The 22,453-nt window shown below is 44.2% G+C and overlaps 1 protein-coding gene across 6 annotated transcripts in view; it reads right to left on the bottom strand.

Annotated features, from left to right (window-relative positions):
* SIL1 (SIL1 nucleotide exchange factor) overlaps positions 1-22,453 on the bottom strand; it is a 113,877-nt gene that overhangs the window by 18,239 nt on the left and 73,185 nt on the right. For all 6 annotated transcript variants that reach the window (XM_085307774.1, XM_085307777.1, XM_085307775.1 and 3 more), the window contains one exon: positions 20,311-20,432. In XM_085307774.1, the coding sequence (XP_085163900.1) occupies positions 20,311-20,432 (122 nt within the window). The remainder of the gene's footprint in view (positions 1-20,310; positions 20,433-22,453) is intronic.

Consider the following 22,453-nt stretch of genomic DNA (forward strand, 5'->3'; position numbering starts at 1 on the left):
CAGTACCAAGGACTGTGACCTGTAACACAAACCATGCACCATTCGAGTCAGTTTTTGGGTGAAGAGCCCTTAAGGAAAACTTGGGAGCCACCGAAAGCCCCAGTAATTCCATCTGCTTTTTAATTCATACCTACTTGAACACCCACGTACCAGGGCAGAGGAGGCTGGGATGACATTCAAAATCAAGGTTGTAGTGCGGATGGTCATTAAAAATCCAGTAGCACTTTTCAGAAACAAGCAGATACTAGCATCAGTGTCCCTGTCAAGTATCAGCACAGCAGTAATTTTTCTAGCAGCTTCCCTTGAAAAATAAGGAAAATTGCACCCACCTGTAATTGCTGCTATTATTGTTGTTGTTATTGGGTTTTTTTTAAGCAGTAGCAATGTACCTTTGTATTTTCCAAATATAAAATAAGACAGAAATATTTCCCCAAATCTTTCCAAGCACAGGATTCATCCTACTTTACATCAGACATCTAAAATTAAGACATCCAGCCTAGGCTAGCTGTCTGGGCTCCCTCAGTAACATTTTCCAATCTGTGGTCTGTATATCCCTGGAGACCCAAGCACTATTTCTGTATTTCCGTAGGACCTGCCTAAGGTAATTCCAGAAAGCAAGCCAACAGTCAAAGGGTCTAGATTTATTATAAAAAGGTCAGCATTTACTTTGAAATACACTTCTGTGGCATTCACAGTCTCTGGTAGTGAGCAGAAACCGATTTGACGATCTGCCCCGAGGGAGATGTGGCTATCTTATCCTCCTGCCTTAGGATGTGATTATTAGTCTTTTGGAGGCATCTCTCTCCCCTGGCTGGGGACGGAGCTTAGGAGCTTAGTTAGCTTAGATGGATACTCACATAGGAAGACTGGTGACACAGATCCCATCTGCAGAGAAAGGGTACAGGATATAGGCATGAATGCACAAAGGAAGCTGTCAAGGAGTTAAAATGACCAACTTGGGTCATGAAATGTGTTAACAACACAACAAGTTGAGGACCAGGGTCAGCGCAYGTGCTACAGCTAAACTGAATGCTTAGAGAAGGCTGGAGCAAGCAGAGGAAGTTTCAAAAAACATCATGCGTAAAAGATGCAGCAAAACAAGATACTGAGAGAGCTGTGCAAGAAGAGGGAAAATGCAGCAGTGTCCCCTGCATATCTATAGAGTAGATATCTYGACAAAGAAAGCTGTCATGCCAAGCAAGCTTAAATGACCTTAAAGGCAAAGAGAAAAAGCTCTCATCTGCCAAGGTGGAGGAGGGAGCCAACAGACAGACTTAACACRGGAATGAAATGGTAAGAACAAGCCAGAAAGATCTTGAGACAAGCACTGTCTGTGTCATGGAGAGCAGTAGTATAGGCACATCACAGGGACATTCTCTGAGACAGATGATAAGGGCTTAATCATCAGGACAGAAGAAAGCCATCAGAGCTGAGAGATGCTGTGGAAGATGAAGTGCCTGGATTTAGAAACAGCTTGAAAGTGAAGGCTGAAGAAGGAAGCAAGGCTCAATTTATTCAACACTCTGGAACTGTGGAAAGACACACACTATCCAAATGTTAGTTGTGATGATCACCTCCCACTGTTAGACATCGTTAAGGGAGGACAGAAAGGTGACACAATCAGAAGTTCACACATGTGCTACTAAGGCRCAGAAGGAAGGAATACTTGCCAGTAATTGCCAGAATGTAAACTCCCAGTTGATCACAGCCTAGTAAACAAATCTGGGTTTGCATTTCCATCTGTTTTTACTGCATACAGGTCACAGAAGGAGAAAGGAAAGTGACCGTCCAACAGCTCATTAGACACTGTTGGCACTGCGTGGAAGAGGCAGGCCCAGCGCATAGAGCCGGGCAGCCTGCCTACCCGCGGGGAGCTGAGCGGAGCCTTGTCTATATGCAGGAGCTGTAGACACTTAAGGAAATCACTTCAGAAACTGATGGTCCTAAACCGATGCTTCCTCCCAGGACGGACATTCGTAAATCAGCGTAGGAACACCCTTCGCTGAGCTAGTGTAAAGTATCTCCTTGCCAACATAAATCAGCTCAGCGCACAGCAGTCAAATTGATTTCAGACCATTTACACAAAGAAGGTTGCTGCAGCCTCCAGCTGAGTACACAAACCAGCTGAGTACGAGATGAAAAGCCGTCTGCTCTACACTAACRTCTAGTAACACCAGCGCACCATCATCCCTTGGACGCTACCTGAAGTGTGAAAATCTGGCCTCCTTCCCAACTGGAGCTGCCAGTACTTCCTGCAGACAACACCTATTCCTGCTCCATTTAGTCTGGAAAGGGATGGAGAGAGTAGCGCCCACAAACTTCCTGCCTTCTTCTGGCTTTACTCCCCTCCTATCCTCACTGTATCCCTCAGCAGGAAGGTCCCCAGTCTCCCTGCCAATCCAAAGAGCAGCTGAGCTCAAGATCAAGGTCAGTCAAGATCCCACTTTCTGCTTGCTGCCTTCAGCTACAGCTCTTCTACCGTGGCCTGTGAAGGTACAGGCTAGACAGACTGGGATGGCAAGGCAGAGGCCAGAYTGAGTGTCAGGCTGACATGACCAGTCAGAGCAGTTGGATATAAACTATCAGCCACCCAAAGAATCAGTCACCACTGCATTCCCCCACCKTTCATTGACTCATCTCTTTCCCACTTTTTTCTATTTTGCAAAAGCAAGTTAAAAAGCTCCCATCCTTCACAGAGGTCAAGGTGAAATCCAGCAATGAATCTAACTCATTCTTCTGCCCTGGGAGGGACTACCTGGTGGTACGAGTCAGAGACAAACCACTTACCTTGTTGTGGAATAGGACTTCGATAGGTTTCGATTAAGTCTGTCTTGCAGAACCACTGTGTTTTGTTCAAATTCTCTCTCTCTGGTGCACTCCCTCAGTAAAATACCAAATACAGTATGAATCTTCTGGCCTGTTTGCCATGAGATAAGTCTGGGCAACTCATGGTTTTAAATGCTGATCTGTGTTTAAGTGCTTYGTGCAGTGCTGCGACAGCATACGTCACATACTGCCTTCGACAATTTGGGCTCACTGATTTGTTGAAATGAACCTCCATGTTTCATGACACAAGTTTGGGGATGTAGAGCTAACCGTGGACACATTGCTTATTCTTGAAATTTAGGCCACAAAGCCACTTTAGTCCTGCTTTTGCTTGTAAATCAAGGGCTTACATATGTAATTGGCCTAAGCCGTAAGAGCAAACAGCAGTAGTAACACAGCGCCAGCAATTATTCATGCCTATAATAAACGCCTGTAAAACTGAATGCTAGTTTTCAAAAATCCAGCTCCTAACTGTATGTGTGGGGGTGGGGGGACAACCAAAAAACCTCACGTACAGGGCCTGGCCATCAAAGTTTCTGCTTTTGGAGGGAGGAATGTTTTTTAACTCTTTAAAAGCATGGCTCACACCAACATTCAGGTCACAGACTATTCTGGCCACATTTCAGAGTTTTGGAATAAACCCAAGCACATGCACAGAGGATAAATTTGCCCTGTGTATGAACAGAGCAGTTCTTCAGAAATCAGTACAGCAGATCGCTTTTCCGTGGCATGCAGGAAATGGAGTAAATGGTTTATAGATGGTCCTGTTTCCCCTGCCTGGGTGCTGCGCCAGCAGTGAACCTGCAGATGAGATGTCACCTGCTGGAGATGACATACAACCACAGGCCCTCACACTTCTGGGCAAAGCTCCCCGCGGTGCTATTCTGGAGAAAGGATGCAAGCTCACCCCGGGGTCTTGAGCATTTAACAACAGCATCTTTGCTGTCTAAACCTTCGGGTTGAGCTGCAGTGTTCTTTGCTTCACTGTGCACTCTTCAACGTACCATGGCTACATCTCACTGCAACAGGACAAAGGAACAGCAATGGAGAGGGCAATTCCTGTCTACACTTTGTGCATCAGCCCATCAAGCTTGTGATCGGCTTTAGCATTGCCAGGATGAAAGGTGATGTAAGATCATTATCTTTCTGGTACCCACATTTCTTATCCACAATGCCAGAGCATTCCCTAAACAGCTAATACAGCGCACTGCTAAAAAGCAGCACAAGCGTCCTTGCTGCCCACAGGGTGGTCCTCACTAGCCCAGAAGATAACAGAGTGCTGAGATGCAATCACTTTTAGTCCTTGAGCTGTTTTCAAGATTGGCAAGGTTGAAAGGTGTTAAGACAGCCAGCAAACAGCAGTGACAGCTGAGTGGCTCTCCAAGAGCAGATCTCCGCCTGATGCACTGCAAGGCCTCACAGCAGATGGCGGTTACTAAAGCACACCTTCACGCAGCAAGCAAGGGCAGGTCATTGCATCACCAGCACAACACTCATGCCAAGGTCCTTTAAGTTTCCTCCTTGGTCACTGCTTGGGAAACACAAGGTCATCTCTCACAAGGACCCTACTGATGCCCTTCTAGGCATATCTTCTCCTCATGCACCTCATGCACCCATTTTCCAATGGCTTCAGAGTTCCTACCTCTAGCAGCTTTGTTGGCCTCTGGTTTCTCCAGCATCATGTCAGCTCTTTGTTTCCTCAAGTACTTCTAAGCTGGAAGCAGATTTCTCCCACTTCAGCAGCAATTTGGAGTATGACACCTTTGACAGGCTTTGGATCTCCAAAGCTAGAAGGTCTGAGATACTGATAGACTTCATTAAAGACGAATCATCTGTTTTATAATTTCCTGTGGCAATTTTTTTTTCTCTTGCATGAAGTTGTGGCTGAGCATGACTGGAAAGAGMTCTGTAAGGACTGCAGTCCTTTTCTTTGCTCTGTGAAGCTTCCCTCTTCAGAAATTTTCTGTAACTACTAAGTTCGAGGACCTTCTGAAGGAAGCAGCATTCATCACAGTTTGGTAGGGACCTTTTGGTCTAATCCCCACTAGAAAAACTGCCAAGATGACCCTCCCATCTTGCAATTAATAGTGAGAGAAATTTCACAATACCAGAATATGCAGTGCTGCTATGACAACAGGAAGGGGAGACTTGTTAATGGTCTTGTCTACAGAGATAACGAGCAATCATGGCTGCCAGAAAGCCAGGTATCAATGACAGTTGTTGATACTGCAACATTTTTTCTGGATCAGATTGGGTATTTGGTGAGCTCTGGAAGATTGACATGCATTGTTAGAGCACAGTCACCCTAAGTACAACTTCTGAGGACAGGCAAAGATTCCTAGGGAGTACAGATGAATATTCATGAAGGAACTCAGTTTGGGAGAGGAAATGAATCAAGTATGACAAATGCTGCCTATTAGAAAAAGAGGGCGGTGTCTATTTTTAGRGGAGTTGAGCAAACATTAAAGCTCACTCTCTAAGAACTCCAAGTAATACCTCTCGCTAGCTATGCCTCTCCACTGCTAGATAAGAATTAGCAGCGTGTTGCCACAGCCAAAAACTGCTCGCCTGAACAGAAGTTTTCTGAATCAGCCCCCATATGTGTTTTATAAAAATAAAAAGTTTTAATCTCTAATCTGCATAGGAGGATGTGACAGTTTCCACTAGGATTTCTTCCCCCTCCCTCTAGAATCATAAGGCTTGAAGGAACCTTTTTAAGACGGAAGAAAACGCTGCATTCAAATCTCCTAAAAGAGCACTCACGCGGAGCTGTAATCACTTCAGATGCACAGAATTATCAGGAGGAGAAAATTCATCTCACTTAGAATCAAGACCCAATTTGAAGCAGAAAGGAAGAGGCTTGGTTTTCCGCGAAGCCAAGCACTCAGACTTTTCACTGAAGTCAAAGAAGCCCCAGCTGCTCAGAGCTATTGAAAATCATGCCAGAATCTCTAGTGAAACTTGTTTGCAGAGATTACAGCAGGGCTGATAAGGATATTGACTATTCCAAATAGGCCCACATTATTTTACATTTTTAGAGATACTTAGCCTGGGTATTATTTTTATTAAGCAGAGGTGGAGTAGTCACTGCCTCCTTCTCAGAAATCAGTAACACCGCTGCCTTTCAGTAGGCTGTTCTTTCCTTCTCATTACACTAAAGAGTTTCCCCCCCTTACTTTTCAGGCTTATAAAATGTGCCAATTAAATAAGACAACAAAAAGAGAATATTGACAGACAAAATAATAGGATTGCCACAAAGTTAACAGAAAGGACTTGAAATCATAATCTAAGGTGCTCTAGACCTGAGATGAACGCCAGTGTGTTTGGAGAGGACACCTCACTGAGCACTTAGAAGATCCCCTGAGCACGGGGACGAATCCTGTCCCAGGGGTGAAGGACTCTCCCAGAAAACTCTCTGTAGGATCAATTCAGACTCTGTTAGCTCAGCTGCCTGCCTTCTCCACTGTCACACAGTGCCAAGCAGGCAAGGACCAACTCTTTCAAATCAAAAGATCTCATTTCTTATCAATTCCTCCACCTGAGCACATGTCTCAGATTGTCCCAGTTTCTCGTGAAGTTTCAACTGTGGTCTAAAAAGCCTAAAATGAACAAGCTCTGAAACTAGATGTGTCAAGTATTTATTATCAATCATCCACCTGTGGCATTCAGAGGCCACAAATCAGACCAGGTTGGGTCTCACTGTGCTGGTCTCGCTGCACACAAAAAAGGAACACCACAGGCATACCCCAGCCTTGCCTCAAAAGGATATGGGGCAACTGTTCAASAGAAACAAAGCAACCTGGGACTTCAAGGCCTCCTTAAACTCAAAGAGGTGACTCAGTTGACCAAAGTACTTCTCTTACCCAAATTTTGCTCCCAGGCAGCATAGGCAGCTGCTTAATACTGAATCTCCCCAAAACCAAAGCATTTTCCAGAGATTTGAATGAAAGTCTAGAGACTCAGGCTGGACAGGCTTTTGAGAAAAGAATTTCTGGAGAGTCATCTGCATGCTAGGGGACCAGAAGAAAGCTGAAAATCAACAGCAGAAAGATGCAGTCTTTCCCAAAGTCAGCATCTAAATTAGATGTGTGTTTGGGGGATCCTGCTATGGCACATGAAATGGGTAACAGAGGCTGTGCCACCTCCTGGGATTTCCCTCTTGGCCTCTTCCTCCTGATCAAGAGCCTCCAAGATTCCCCCAGGCTTTCAGGTTATGAGTTCCCCTTTCCTCCATTGGGGAACTTGCTCACCTTTAATGAAGCGTAGCTCATTAGCACATCCACTGGAGCAGCTTGCATCCAAGCAGTGGTGCATCTGGCTGGGTCTCCAGCAGGTCCAGGAAGGCTGGTCAGGCAACCAGCTCGCAGGGCTCCGCWCGTTATCTCCTTGGCGCGTTACAACGCCATTTGTTAGCAAAGTTGCGTCCATCGTCCTTTAGAAAACACAGCCTTGTCCCCTGTCACAGCCAGCCCTCGGCAACTGTTGCCATGGTTATTACATTAGGATGCTTTTCATCAAGAAGATGCTGCAACTGCTGAATTGTCTCCAGCATGAGTTATTTAGGAATAACTAGTTACAAACAGTATGTAGGAATAACGGGCTCTAACTACCCACAGAAGCCAGCAATCTCTATGATTTTTGGTTTAATCCTGTGTCCTTTCYAGCCTTTGTCAGGTTCAGATTTAAAGTACAGGTTAGGAGATATGTAGAATAAATGCTTCCTGAAGAGAAATACAATTGTCTACACAAATAGATGAAAGGTCTGTCTTTATACCAAGCCTCTGCTTCTCAATCAATCATAAATAGGTTATAACAAGGAACAGCAATAAACTGGAGAAAACATCCTCACCTGTCAGATTCAGGTGGGGAAATGAGATGTATTTTACAGCTCCATCATGTTAATTGTTAATCAAGATATTACAGGCAAAACCCCAAATACGTACATCAGCAAAGGGGAGTAACTAATGCCCCGGCACTTTCATTTGGTGACGCATGGCTTGCGCCAGGCATACGTGCTCTCCTCGGCAGGCAAACCACGGGGCTGCTCCTGCCCCTGAAGGCGAGAGCTGCTTTCATGGCAGGCACAAGGCCACAGCTCCAGGAGGGCTGCTGGGGATCTGCGTTGAAAGGCTAACACTTTGAGCCAGATTTGAGACTCACTTCGGAGATTGCAAAGGAAATTAATAAAGCCTGCTCCAGAAAGCAAAATCCATTTTGTTTCACTCTCATTTAAGGCTCGGCAAAGTGACTGGGTAATAACGGCACTGGCCTCCTCCTGCAGATCTGTCCCACACTGCGTTCAGTTAGGCATTTAATGACATAAACATCCTTTTCTACTCTGTTATCACTGGCTCTGTATCAGAGCTATTTATCAGCAGCAGGATCTCCCAAAGCCCAGCCCATCACAGCCTAGGATGCATGGGGAGGTGCTACCCAAGGCAGTGGGGGCCCTCACCTTGGGGCAACCTCACCTTGGGGCAACCTCACCTTGGGGCAACCTCAAAAAGGGGGGAAGACCTCAGCTTATTTCAGGAACCAGTGTTTATGAGCCTAAGGGCAAAAAAAATGCATAAGCTTTAAGCCAAACACATCTCATATGGAGTTGAGCAAATACGTCATGCTACGCTATGCAGCCCCCCCGGCAGAGCAGGGCTGGGTTTTGAAAGGGTGTCTCCAGATAYACCCAGGGCTAACTCAGGCTCTGAAAACAGGAGCCACCTGCTTCTTCAGCCTTGTGTTCACCCATTTCCACTGACAATCTCATAGGTTACCAGGGAGAGCTGCAGCCCAATATGCAGCACTACCTCTGTGGCACGCTGCAGTGCTCCTACAAGCACACCACAGCACTGCATGCTGACCACCAGCAGAAGACATTGCCTTTCCCGCAAGAGTTAGAATATCTTTTCAACGTGCTAAAGTCAAATAACTGAATTATATTATGTCAAGCCCAAGAAATCTTGTTTCTGCCCTTTTTGAGATACAAAAGAGACAGAAAAAGACTTCATTTATTCTAGCTAAAATAGCTGGATTTAAAGAAATTAAATTTGTCAGTTCATTAGTGTGCAACATAAAAATGAAAAATACGTTTCTAATTCCTGATCCACTAATCCATAATCCACTGATCTGCAATCCCTCAAATCCCCAGAGAAAGAAAAGAAATTCCACAGCAGCATCATACTATTTCTCTAAGACTTCCCAACCAGGTCCTGCAGAAAGAGCTCACATTACCAAGCCTTCCTCCCTTTACAAAATACACCATGGCACATTTGCTGCCAYGCTACAGGGTATCATGAATAATGAAAACCAAATTGCACCTGTCAGAATAAATGAGCAATGSATGTTTTGTGAGGTGCCAGGCTCGATGCTTAGCATGTTTGCTCAACCCCCCCATTGATCTGCAGTATCAGCTCATTGGCAGCAGCCCTCCCACTTGTTAGGGACAATTAGCAAGGTCCTATTCAAGTTCACAACTCTGAACGGCTGCCACTGCATTGCAGGAAAGGGTGCTGGGTGCCTGTGAAACTGCTGCCCTGGCCAGGCCTAAGGCATTTCCCRGGGGATGAAGGAGATGAGTCCATCTGTACCTTCTTCTGTACCATCTCATGTGCTAGCATCCATGGAAGTTGCTCCTCATCAGTTTTCCTCTAGGAAGATCAGTTCAAAGCACCTCTGCTTTAGGGGGTAGGGAACTGCAAGCAGACAGTTCTCTCTGGAGTACGCACCTGCCAAGCACACTTGCAGTAATCAGCCCCTCGGACAGATTGCAGATTTTAAGCCATGACCTCTGAGCACAATRTCAACCTTCTACACCAAATCCTTCTTTATATTAACTTTAACCCTTCTACCTCATTCAGCCAGCTAAGGTGGAGTTTTCATTCTTACCTCCAGCTGGTATCTTAGAAAAGGCTTTAAAGGTGCACTGCTACAGATTCCAAAAATAGACACTAATGCCAAAGCTAATGCAGATGATACTATGCTGTACTTCCCTGTAGCTGCCCTTTGATGGTGCACGATCACTTAGGCCAGCAGTCACATACCCAGGGGGCAGGAGGGGCAGATTCACCCTCCACATTTCACTAAGARGTGAATCTGTAGGTCCCAAGGGAGCTTGCTCAGGTCGCCAGAGGAACAAGAGCCCAAGGCAGCACCTGAAGCAGCTGCCCTTCGAGCACCTATATCATTAACCACATATCATCTCCATACTTCCAAATTTCCATCCCCAAATTAACAGAAYATCCCCCCAAAATGCCCCTTCCCCTCAGCAGCTTTGCTCCAGACCTCTGCAGTTGCACAGGGGCCATCAACACACAGCTGTGGGGAGCTCAAGACTAGAAATAGCAGCTCATTAATTAAGCAGACTATGACAAGCTAGATACCCTCACAAGCCTTTTGATTTCTTTACCTGTCACCATGGACCTACACATTGCCTTTACATCTCTTCTAGGAATAATATAGAGTAACACTTGGCAAATTATTTCTTCCAGTTCCATGAAGCAACCTGGAAGGTGACAACCCAGGACCGATTCTATCGAACGGCATCTATTTCCTGCACTGGGCTCCTCAATCTAGACCTTGTGGAGATTCAAGCTGGCTGGATTGTTCTCAAGACACTCACTGGGTAGGACCAAGGCTTGACTCCATTCAACTCTAAAAGGATTCAATTAATCATAAAGCCAATTCCATTTTGGGCTCCATCTGTCTTTATACCTTCAGGGACTAATAATGCCTCACTATGTGTTTCATGCACTAGCCAAACTGAAATTAAGAAAGATTTCAATATGAAGTGCTCATGAAGAAAATGCATTTTTGGAAAGGAAAACTTCAGAGTTGTTACCTTTCTCCGTTCAGAGAAAGATATTGTTAAACAAGAGCAGCAGGACATTAATTTGGAAAACAATTTAGGTGAATTCCTGCTTGCTGCAAGACATACAAACACACTAAGGTCATATTTATGGGCTTCACTGACAGAGTATGTACAGAAATGTAATACAATCTACCTCCAAAGGGAGGTGAGAAACATGCAGAGGGAGATTAGAAACACCCACTTGTGTAGAAGCTGCCAAAACAGATTCTTGCATGAGCCACCCTGCTGCACTAGGCACGGACCAGAATTCGGAAACCCATCTAAAACTCTGTTACATAGACAGAATTAGATAAAAGAACCACCCTTGAGTTTCAGGGCATAAGGAAGGTTTTAGCTGCTTAAAGCTAGGGGAGCCTCATCTGCATTTTACTGTACCATTACCATGTCATGTATTTTTGTTCTTCCCTCTGAAAAATCTAGCCACAGGGGCCTGTAGACAGGATTGCACATCCACTTTAACAAGGCAATTCCTATGTTGATCTAGTGGTTTATACAAAGCAACAGCCCTAATCATTGATCTCAGCAGCTGGAGCTAAGTATTAATGGTCCCTGGAAAGATTCGCTGCAGAGCCTCACGCAGCCAGGCCACCCGTTCTGCAGGGTTCTGCCACCTCCCCGAGGTGTCAATCCAGCAGCTCCTCTTTCACAAACCGAGATGTCCTCTCACCAAAGAGCCACTTTGGTGACAGTCAATATCAACACGTGCAAGGATATTCGAAATTCAGGTCAGCTCCAGGACTACTAACAGAATTGGATAAGTAGAGCTGGGCTTCACAACCAGAAGAACTAAGAAAGAATCATGAAAGTGGAAAAAAAGCAGTGTGATTCAGAGTATTTGCTATGACCCATATGTTGCATGGGTCCACCTAACACCCATCTGATTGCTGGAAGAGTCCTTTATCTCTCCTGTCCTCTATTTTCAAGGCATTCAAAAAAATAAGAGGAAAGCACGCAAAATTGCAAAGAATTGCGAGATGCACTCCATGTTCAATTCATTAGGAACAAACCCAGAGAGAATCTGTGAGTGCTGAAGTGYACTGGAGGGACAACTAGACACTTGCAGCACAAGCAGAAGCAGAACACTTTGATGGCTGCCTCCTGAAACCAGCTACAGTACCTGGGAAAGGTCTTTAATGCAGCAGAAAGGTCTGGAGATGTACAGCACAGAGCATCTGGAGAACCAAACTCGTTTTAAAATCTGTTCAGCTCGCAGGCAATCAGGTGTCATAGGGCATGACTTTGTGGGAAGCGGCTGTGCCAACACATCTCAAGCTGATGAAGCAACTCCAAGACAACTGGCAGGGAGAGGTTTGTCTACCTGTAGAGCTCCCAGGAGATGTTTCTCTACAACAGATTTGCTCCCCTGACCAGCAGGTCTCAGATGTCTGAGCTGCCGCTCCTACACTCAAGAGAGTGAGTCATCCCCTTCAAATCATGCAAAGTAGCTCTGAGGGCCTCTGATGGACATTTCCTTTTAAGCAGAAACAGGATCACATAAAATAAAGAGCAATCAAAATCCAGCTGACAAGAAGATGCAGAATGTCGGGACCTGAGGGAAATGCAAATGATCAACAGTGATAATGAGTTTCTTCAAAAACATTTTGGATAAGCTGCTGTTTTTTCTCCATGGAAAGTCACTCTTTTCAGATACTTGGCAAATCTTGAAGGGGGTGAGCTTTTAAGTGGTCTGGCAGAAGCCCTGAAGAACTCTCTTGGAAGATGACTAACCAAACTGTTTCAATGGAGGAGGTACATGAAGAGACAGAAGAGAAAAAAAAGTATCAAAGCATCAAATCTGGATGGTAGGCAGGCTGGAAGATGCCAACTTGGGAATGAGGTCACCTGTCTGGACTTAGGCAGTCAGGCCAGGCAAAAGCCCGTCTCAGACACTGTGAAATCTGTGGCTGCTGGCTCCTATTAGTTTGCCTCCTACACAAGCTCTGAGTTCAGCAGCTCTGCTTTGCTCTCCCTCAACCCAAAGGGAAGTGCAGGGGAACAGAAGAGGGCCAGCGAGTACCTGAAGCTAAATCCACCACTGCAGAAGGCATGTGGAAACCCAAAACAGCTAAGGGGAGCCCCATGGGACCTCTCTGAAAGCCTGATCCTGTCATTATCGTTCCCACTGAAAGCTTGGATTCATCTGCTTTTGCATGCTTGCGGCATACAGCCTGCTGGCAAATAAAACCAACAAAAGCAGCAATCAGGAAAGGAGTAGAAGTGTGCACACAGCAGGGCCAGCACAGAAAGAGATGGGATCTGGATCCTCCTATATATATTCAGAGGATTGACGTAATCTCTAGGTCAGCTCTGTCCACCCCAAACTCCGCTCAGAACAGGAACATAATTGAGGCTAGATCCTGCATTTCCTGCTTTCATTGTTCGTCTTTCTTCCACTCTTAGCTTCTTTGTTCTGTTCAATGCACTTTTCCAACCTCGTTTCTAAATCACATTAACAATGGGCTGCTACAGCATCCTGCACAAGGTGATTAAAGAGTAGACCCAGATGCCTCTTCTTTGTGGAGCATTTTGCACCTATTACTTGGAGAGAATGCAGAGAACACGCGAAGTGGAAAAGTCACAGCAGGTCAGGAAAATAATGTAAGAGTTATGTAGAAAAATCTTTGAAGCTTGTGAAGCCATTAACTGAGTGCACAGGCTGTAGTAAAAAGGATAAACAGAAAACATGGATGAAGAATAAATAACAGGTGAAGAGACAAAGGAATACATGTTGCATCCAGTGACAAAACTGGGTCTACACTGGAACCAGTAACTTTGGGCTTTTTTTCCCAGAAAGTGATTAGGTAATCAGTCTGAATGCATATTTTAAATTGAAACCACAATAAGTGGAATACTTTAGTGGAGAGCACACATTGCGCACTTACTAAATGAGAAGAGACAGAAACAACATGTCTTATATAATGCATGACCAGGCTGCGATGATTTTATTTCTGCAGGTTGTGACACCAACCTCCCTGCTAAAGACAGAATGCGGCAGCTTCTCATCACTCCCAACCCCTGCCATTTCCCCAGGCAGCATCAGTTCTCCTGCCAGAGCTGCCTTTTCAGGACAGGCTGTAGGGTCGTTTCACCCATTTTTTACAACAGCGAGCGGCTCAGGAGGAAACAACCTGCATCATCACGGTTGAGCACCATAAAAGCTAGCAAATGCAACGGATGGGCATGACCAACCTCAGCACTGCAAGCCACCTACCCAACATACTCAACCCCCATGGGGAGTTTCAAGATCCATGCCACGAAGAGCAAGGGAGCACAGTATGAGGTTCCTCCGCTGTGGCACAAGAGCTGGGCACGCCGTGGGGCTCAACCAGGGGTACTACATCGCAGAGCACTCCCTCGGTTAGCGCAGCCCTAACTCCAACCCTGTCTGCAGCATGCAGAAACCCCTGGCTCCAGGATGTGACCAAGTCCACAGCACGCTCCCMCACCAGCTATCCAAGCTCTACAGTATTCAGGAAACCCTTGTCCAGTTAAAGAAAGTTCAGAAAGCAGCAAAGCTGAGCAACGCTGGGAGGGAAACCATGGGTTTTCTTGCAGCTGAAATAGGAAGCGAGACCAAGTGCACTGCCAGCAGAGCTGGCTCCAACCTCAGCCATCTGCACCCGAACTGAGACTACTTCACTTCTTCATCCTCCTCGCTTGCACCACCAGCACCGCAACCCAACCTCAAAATCAAGGACTGGAAACATCCTCAACCTAAAAACGATCCTAATTAGGCTAAAATGTCCAGCTAATCTAGTAAACTGCCAGTGCTAGCAGTCACAGACCCATGGGGAAACYTTATGTGGCACGAGACAAGCCTATGACTCTGTCAGCTTCCAACAGTGTGGTATTTAGTATTTAAACTATCAAAGTACTTATGAAAATGGAAACATGACCAAGTCTTTGATTCTAGATACTTCTCACAGAGTCTGCTCTCCCTTTCTTCCTGAGAGCACAAAGATGGCAGTTTACTATTTTAATGTTAATTACACTTTCTTGTTATACTCCAGACAGCGAAAAATGTTTAGGGATTTAGTCTTCTGTGTAATTACACATAATGATGAAATACAGTTTTATACTGCACTGCAGTTTTTGTTAAGGTTATTTATAATGGGGAAAGGCTAAATAGTTTGAGTTCATTATCGTTAGAGAAAAAAATTGAGGTGACCTGATCAAATTAATTTCAAATTAAGTGCAGGGAGGCTGCTAACTCCGCACAAGTCAGGAGATCAAATAAAAATAGAAGACACACTTTACATAGCAAGAAGTTAAAAGCAAGCAGGCAATCGAGGTAGAATCGCCTGAAAGGTGGCAAATGTACGTAGTCGTCAAAGAAGCCCACTGAAGCAAGCAGTGAAAATGAATAAAGAGATAGGAAAAGATTATGTATGTAAAAGGAGAAGCTGGAGGAGGAAGGGACAAACATAAACATGAAGATGGATTTGAAATAAATGGGCAGAGACAGTGCTTGTTAAGCTAACTAGATTTATTTTTCTGCCCAGAAATTCTTATGTCTTTAAGAGACTAGATCGAAGAGAGGTCTTTAATTTTAATTTTCTTGGCTTTATTGCTTTACACTAGGCCTTAATGTTATTTAACAGGAGTGAGCGTCAACCAGTTTCATTGCAAAGTCTGACTTATTTCAAAATCGTTAAATCCAAGGGGGAAACTTTCTCCTCTCGACAAATACCTCYTAAAGATGTAGAAATCAGATAAGCTAGGAAGGCTGACACTACTGAAACACTGACGGACACAGTAGGGACAGGGGAGATCAGCATTCCCCCCTTCCTCCCTCTCCAAAGAAAAGGAGATGAAAAAGCAGAAGATGAGAGCCTAAACCTGGGACAAGCAGGTATCACAGCGCTGAGAACTACCTAGACACCGCGGTACAGTGCCCTGCTGCAACCAACGGTGGAACAGAGCCTACCCAGGCTTTTCTCTTAAGCTCATCTYAAAAAGTAGATACATCTTTCACATTTCTCTTTGCCTCGCCAAAGCCGTGAAAGCTCTAAACATACCTCAGGGCTGGATGGTAACATATGAATAACGGTTCTGGGGACGCTCGTGGCATGCACTGCCATCGCTTAAGAGGTTTCACCTCCTGGGAAATAGAAGATAAATGAGCAAGAATCAAGACAACGGCCCCACACGAGTCATCTAGAGTAGACTCTCAAGGGTGGTTACCAGACATTGCCCAAGTTTAGCTATGATGAGTTTACTTTCAAGTCTTTGTCAAGTCATACATATATTTATATATACATAAAATTATTCAGGGCCAAAACTGGGAACACAGAGATCCCAATGGCTTTGGCCTTGTTGGAAAGACCATCTCTCCCTATAGAGGCTGTGCTGGGGCGCTGCAGCCAGCTGACACCTGCATGCAAGGCCAGCCCGGCTGCAAGCCAGATGCAAGCCCCAGCTGTCACTTTGATTCCTTTCCTCCACTACTCAATCTGAGCACTACATGAGATTTAAGAGACCGGCCCAAACGCCACCAAGTCCGAAAGGGCCACCAGCAGGTGCCCCAGCACACAGTAAAAATATGGAGGTCTTTGGGAGCTCTGCCAATTCAAGCCATCCTTCATTCAACTGCAGTCTCCCAAGCTCCAAATGCTGCTTTCTACCACATTTTTCGCCTCTCAAAATGCTGCTGCCTGGCTGAGTTTCTAGCTCCCCATTTGGGCCACACCAGAATCTCACGTTTCGCTCGCTTCCCAGTTCCCCATGAAATATAAACTGCTCCTCTTCGCTTGAAGGCCTCACAGCTTATCTTCTCTCCATCCTCATCTCTARTTCACCCCGACACATACGGGGACCATACGGGATAAAACTTCAAAAGTGCATTTGATGTAATTATTTCCCCCTTGTAAACGGATTACAAAAATCCTTTTATAACAAAATACAAGAATGCTTAAATTATTGGTGTGGAAAAATGTTTCTTGGTGGCAAAGTTTTTTAAAAAGTTGAGGTTTTAACATCACAAATGTAATCCTTTCTGGCTAACATTTTCAGTCTCGTGAAACATCTAGTTACAAATTGTGCATAGGGCCCTTGCTGTGCTAAGAACAAAGGAAAATGCTGCCTGTAAATAGCTTAGAGGACATCAGAAGACACTTCTCTCATCAGCAATCTTTTTAGCTTAATATAGCTCCTCTTTGCATAAAACATTGACATTTTTGCAATGTTTAGACCCAATGGTACAAATGCTGATTGTCATCCTAAGATACTAGAGTGTACCTTYACAAATATGCAAGAACATTTTGCACACAGTAGTTCTACTTGCCTCCAAAATGTTGTATCTTAATATTTCATACTTATATATATTTAAATGTTAGTAGCAGGGRATAAATGCTAACATGCTTTTATGCTAATGCAATCACTGAAAATCCAGATAATGTTGTGTAYTGGCATATACTGTTAGTGAATTATGGATACCTAAATGTACAATCCCACATGCCTAGCAATTATTTTTGTTAGTGTATTTAACTTTTATTTGCAATCAGAGCACTTGAGGATTGTTCAAATGAAGTTTACTTTTGCAAACTGCTGAATGGAAAACATTTTGTTAAAGGTTTAAAAACAGTAGGGCTGTGAGAAGGTTGCAGAGTTACAGTAAGTGCATTGCTTGGAAAACTCTAGCAGATGGAACAATGTTTGATTTGATCACAGACTCAGCAATTAAGCCCAGAATGCCTAAAATGAAGGACATACAAGAGAAACAAGAGATGAAATCTTGATTTCTTCTGTACCCTGTCACCCTCTTCCCAGTCAGAGGCACAAAAATTTGCAGGCAGATGGAGACTGGTAGGACAGCATAAATCCAGGCAATACTCAGGTGACCAGAGCATGCGACCYTCTGCCTCTAGGACCAGACCACCTGTGCAAAGGCACAGTGCAAAGGCTGCTTTTCGCCACCAACTGAAGTCAATGAAGAAGGAACTGTATCAAGAGGGAGAAGTCCTGACCTGCCTTTGCCGATTTTGCAACCTGGCCAGCCACGTGGGCTGCCCAAAGAGCTGATCCACATGAGACCTTTCTTCTCTCCAGCCTGACTGCGTGAAGGCCTGGCCTGACCCAGCACAACCACCCTTGCTACAGCAGTTGCATGTAAATCTACGATGAAACTATTGCCTGAAGGAAGGGAAGAAACCATTGGCCTGAGCCAACCTGGCTGGTTTTGCTTGAAGACACTTGGGAGGTGGCTGCAAAGCCATTCGGCTACCGTGGGACCATTGCCTCTTGCACACGTAAGGCTCAGTTCTGATGCCAGCAGTTGTCACAGCCCACCCAGGACACACTCAAAGTCTGCACAGGCAGAAGAAACCGCCTGCTGCACACTGCCTTGTCCTTCACTTGTGTTCCTTCCTCCACCTGCCTGCATCTCCCTACTGCCTTGTCTTGTACTAAGATCTCATCTACTTAAAGAAATTCTCATGTCTAAAATAGACATTAAAAGAGTACCTTGTGTGTAAGTGGAGGTAGAGGGGACTTCTGTGCCTATTCCAGCATGCTTAATCACTGCATAGAAAGTGGAACACCTATAGGAGCACATATGGTACATCTGCATTCAAAGTAGGACCTGACGCCAGCACCAGACACTGAGTACAGATCAGGTCATGTCCCCAGTGAGCTTTGCCACCTCTGGGCATTTACTCACCAAGTCTCACTATTTGGCCAAGGCTCCTAGGAACAAACATGATGGAAAGAAATAACAAGAGCCCCCTCACCTCGAAAGAACATAACAGAAAACGTGCAGAGCGAAGCACCTGAAATGCCTCCGGCAGCTGAAATGGAACACAGAATAAGCTGAGGAAATGTATGAACAAACAAATTAACCAGATAGCACAAAGTAGACAAGTTGGCATGTAGGTGTCTATTGAATAAGAAAGCTTAAGCACAGCAAGGCAAGAAATCAGGCATAATATTCCTCATATTTTGGAACCAAGCTCTCAGACAATGCATCATCTGAGCCACTTTAATATTACCATCTGTCAGAATGTCCTCTTAAAAAAAATAAAAATAAAAGCAGTTAAAAGTTTCCAAAGCAGAATTTGAATATTTTTGTATTAGAAAAGATACAGTCTCTGTCCAAACAAAGGCATTTGCAATTAAGTAAGAAAYACTACCCAAAATCATCAATTTAAGGTCACTGATACATGCTTATATCATGAGACAGTGACTTTCTTGAGTCCTAATCATGTCATATTACCTAAATCAGGAAAGACGTGATCTAATACTCCCCTTTATTTTGCAGCTCGCTTCTGAATGTTTCCAGAGTTTCTGCACAATTTTCTCTTTATGAATCACAGAATAAAGACTCTACTTGCTATCAAAGAGCCTAACAAAACAATTACAGACATTGTTTCAAATGTTAAGGTGTGCCAGAATACGAAGAAAGGGTCTGTGTTCTGATATGAAAGAATATATCTCACTGTGACCAGTAAGTCAAGCTCTGTTTCAAACTATGAGCRAGATCCTTTTCTGGTGTAAATCAGTGCAACTGCTGCTGTCAGTGAGGCCATATTAATTTACACATGCTGAGGACCAACTGCATTGTATATAAGACTGCAAAAGAAACGCAGATTTTCAGACTGTATATTAGACTAAGTGATAAATAATTTATAACGGAGGAGAAGGTGATCATATTTTTAGGTACAGAACTAGGCAGATATAATGGCCCTAGCTTTCAATCTTYACTCTGCATTTCTGACCTTGAATTTTCAGCCCACCCAACGCTTTTCTAAAGCCTCTATGCACGTGAATGTGTAGTGCATGAATATGTATAAACACATACATGGGCACACAACAAAACCCAAAAGCCAGTAAAATAAAAAGGGCACCGATAAAAGCCAATGGGCCTATGCAGGACAGCCCATACCACCACTCAGTCCAAGGGAAATTGGCCCCTTCAGGCAGAAGCCATCACTTCATGAATACCAAACAGGCCTCTACTAGGTCTGTTCTTGGCTCAGTCTGTTGACACCCATCACCTCGGAGTCTAACGACACCCCTCAGGTTTATGCCTGTGGGGCAGAGGTATGCATCTGTTGGAGAAAAAAAAAAAAAAAGAAAAAAAGAAAGAAAGAAAGAAAGAAAAGAAAACCCTAAAAAAAAAAAAAAAAAAAGAAAAAAAGAAAGAAAGAAAGAAAGAAAAGAAAACCCTTGAAAGACCACAGTAATTGCTGTGTCTCCAAAATCACCATTGCACGGCTCTGAAGCAGACCCAGCGCAGGGAGCAGAACAGAGCTCCTCTGCAGCACTCGGAACTACATCATCCTTGAAACCTCCTCTGAGGAAGGGCTGCTGAGAGGAGGGGAGACAGAACTGTCCCCTTTGGATTTTGTAAAAGGGAGGAGCCTGGRGAAAAAAATATCAAGAAATAATCACAGGTTTCTATGCTGAATTATTTTCAACTAAGTCTAATGAGCAGGGTGAGGATGGACTGAAGAACAGAATGAAGTGATGAGCTGCAAGGAAAGGTCCAGGCAACGGAGAAAATATTTTTCTTGGGTTTGTGGTCACCAATCAATCCATCAGAAAGATGRAAAGAAGCACATAGCCTGCCTGGTCTTCTAAGGCTCCTTTTCCCTTTCCATTCAACCCTTGAGGACACAGCTCACCTGGACAGCGCAGCTCCCAGCACGAAGGCAGCATGTTCCTTGAGTACGGCCTCTGTGCTGTTCAACGCGTTAATCACCAGCTGAAGTCCACCCAAGGAAAGGAAATCTTTAGCGTTGTCCACCTGCAAAAGAGCCAGGTTCCCAATCAGTATGGAGCTTAACATACCACCAAAAGCCTCACCAACTTGTCAAAACCATCTTGTTTCAGAATGAACAGCATCAATTCTTCTTTCCTTCGGTTTTAAAAGCAATTCAAAACTAACAGAAAAAGATCTTGGCTGGCATTTCCTACAATCCTGCCTGCAAGCAATGCATGTCATGTTTGCAGAAACACTGTCTACTGACAGGTGGCTATTATCAAATGCAGAAAGCATCACTGAAAATGTGAATACTTTGATTAGCTATCAAAAATTCCCTTGGCACATGTTGCAGTAGTTCAGGAAATCTGACAATGTCAAAACCAAAAAAACACCCAGTTCTCTGCTCTCTCACCTGAGAAGGCCATTACTGTGCACCCAGGGAACTACCATGTTTTACAAATGCATAAACAGAGCTGTAATTGTGGCGCCAGGAGTTAGAAATGCTTAAGAGCCTGTCAGCAGCAATGGTACATCAACAGCATCTCCTCAGCTTCTGGTCCCAGCAAAGCGCCCAGGATAGTCCAGGCATTTGTCATTAACTCCGTCCACAGCTTCATGGGAATGTGAAAAGTAAAAAGCCAGACTCTATTTGAAAGGGCGAGCAAGAAATTTTCCCTGAGGGCAGACTAGCCCATAAATTTTCTAAAGCAGACAACGCTGGACTAACTGCCACAAGGGAAAAGCATAAGCACTAGTGGGAATTCCTCCAGTAAATTCATCATCCTTCAACTTTAAACAAACTTGGGGCTAACCAGACAAAATCACAGCGGACATCTGTTCTTCAAGAGAACATCAGAAAAGGGCTCCAGGTGGTTTGCAAACAGAATTTAGAGAAACAGTGCAAAGTGCTTCAAGTATAAAATTCAGTCCAAAGTCAAAGTGATGCATTTTGCTTTTAAAGGATTTTAAACAAGCTTAAAAGGGAATCTCCAAAGAATTTTCAAAATTGCTTGTGCAAAGGATTTTTTTTTTTTTTTTTTTTTAAGAATTCCAACATTTCTCTTTCACAAAAAACAAAGACAACAGCATATGCTGCAGACGGAAATGGAATATAAAAATGAGTATCAGCTGGGTAAAACGACCTTTCCCGTTTTAGTACACAGACTAAAGTGATGGGGTAATACAGAATAAACACCACAAATGGTGCAGAATATGTCAGACTAACATATTTTCCAAGTTTGAACGATCTCTCTTTTAGTAAACAGTGATTTTTATGCTTAGAGTTATTTTTATCTTGACTGTGTACCTTCCCCAAAATTGGCCATGAGACAGATAATCTAAGACGCTCAAGAGAATGAAGAAATTATTTAGCTCGATGTCCCATAGGTCTTAAGCAAAGCATGAACTGGGGAGCTATAGATCTGCTGCTCCCACTGGGACAACACCTGAGCATCCTCCAGCCACTCGCTGCCCCTCTGAAAAGCTGACGCTAGAAAACATGTCCATCAAGGTCTGCTGTACATCATTCAGGATCTGCAGCAGCATTTTCACCCTTTCAGACCCTATTCTTCTAATTTTCCCTGAAAACTGGTCCTGAGATACCTCTCGCCTTTCTGCAGGTCAGTCTTTGTCTAGAYGGAAATATATGCAGCAATCTAAATTAGTCTACTAGGGCTGCTTTTATTGCTCAATTCGCTGTAAAGTATAAACTCCGAAGCTGTGTTAAAATCAGGTTTAGAAGTTTATATCCGMTCACGACAGAAAAAAGCCTAGTTAGCCAACCTATCAGTCTGCTGGTTCATGAGAAAATGCTGCGCCACAGAGAATTTTACATTCAGGGTTGGCTGTGGCAGAACCAACTGTCGCTGCATCCTCATCGGAAATCAGCTCCTTTTGGTTAGTTCTAGTTTGAGGAGACACCCCTCTCAATTTGAGAATAAAAATAGCAACGTAAAATACGTTTTCAGGATGTATTTACTTTTTAAACCTCAGGTTTTGTTTGCTGGAGTCTGCTGCGAAAGCCACTTCTCACTTACCATTAAAGAACAAAAAAAAAAAAAAAA

The sequence above is a fragment of the Rhea americana genome, unplaced genomic scaffold, assembly GCF_003343005.1.
Source record: "Rhea americana isolate MKP2758 unplaced genomic scaffold, rheAme1 scaffold_264, whole genome shotgun sequence".
Lineage (NCBI taxonomy): Eukaryota > Metazoa > Chordata > Aves > Rheiformes > Rheidae > Rhea > Rhea americana.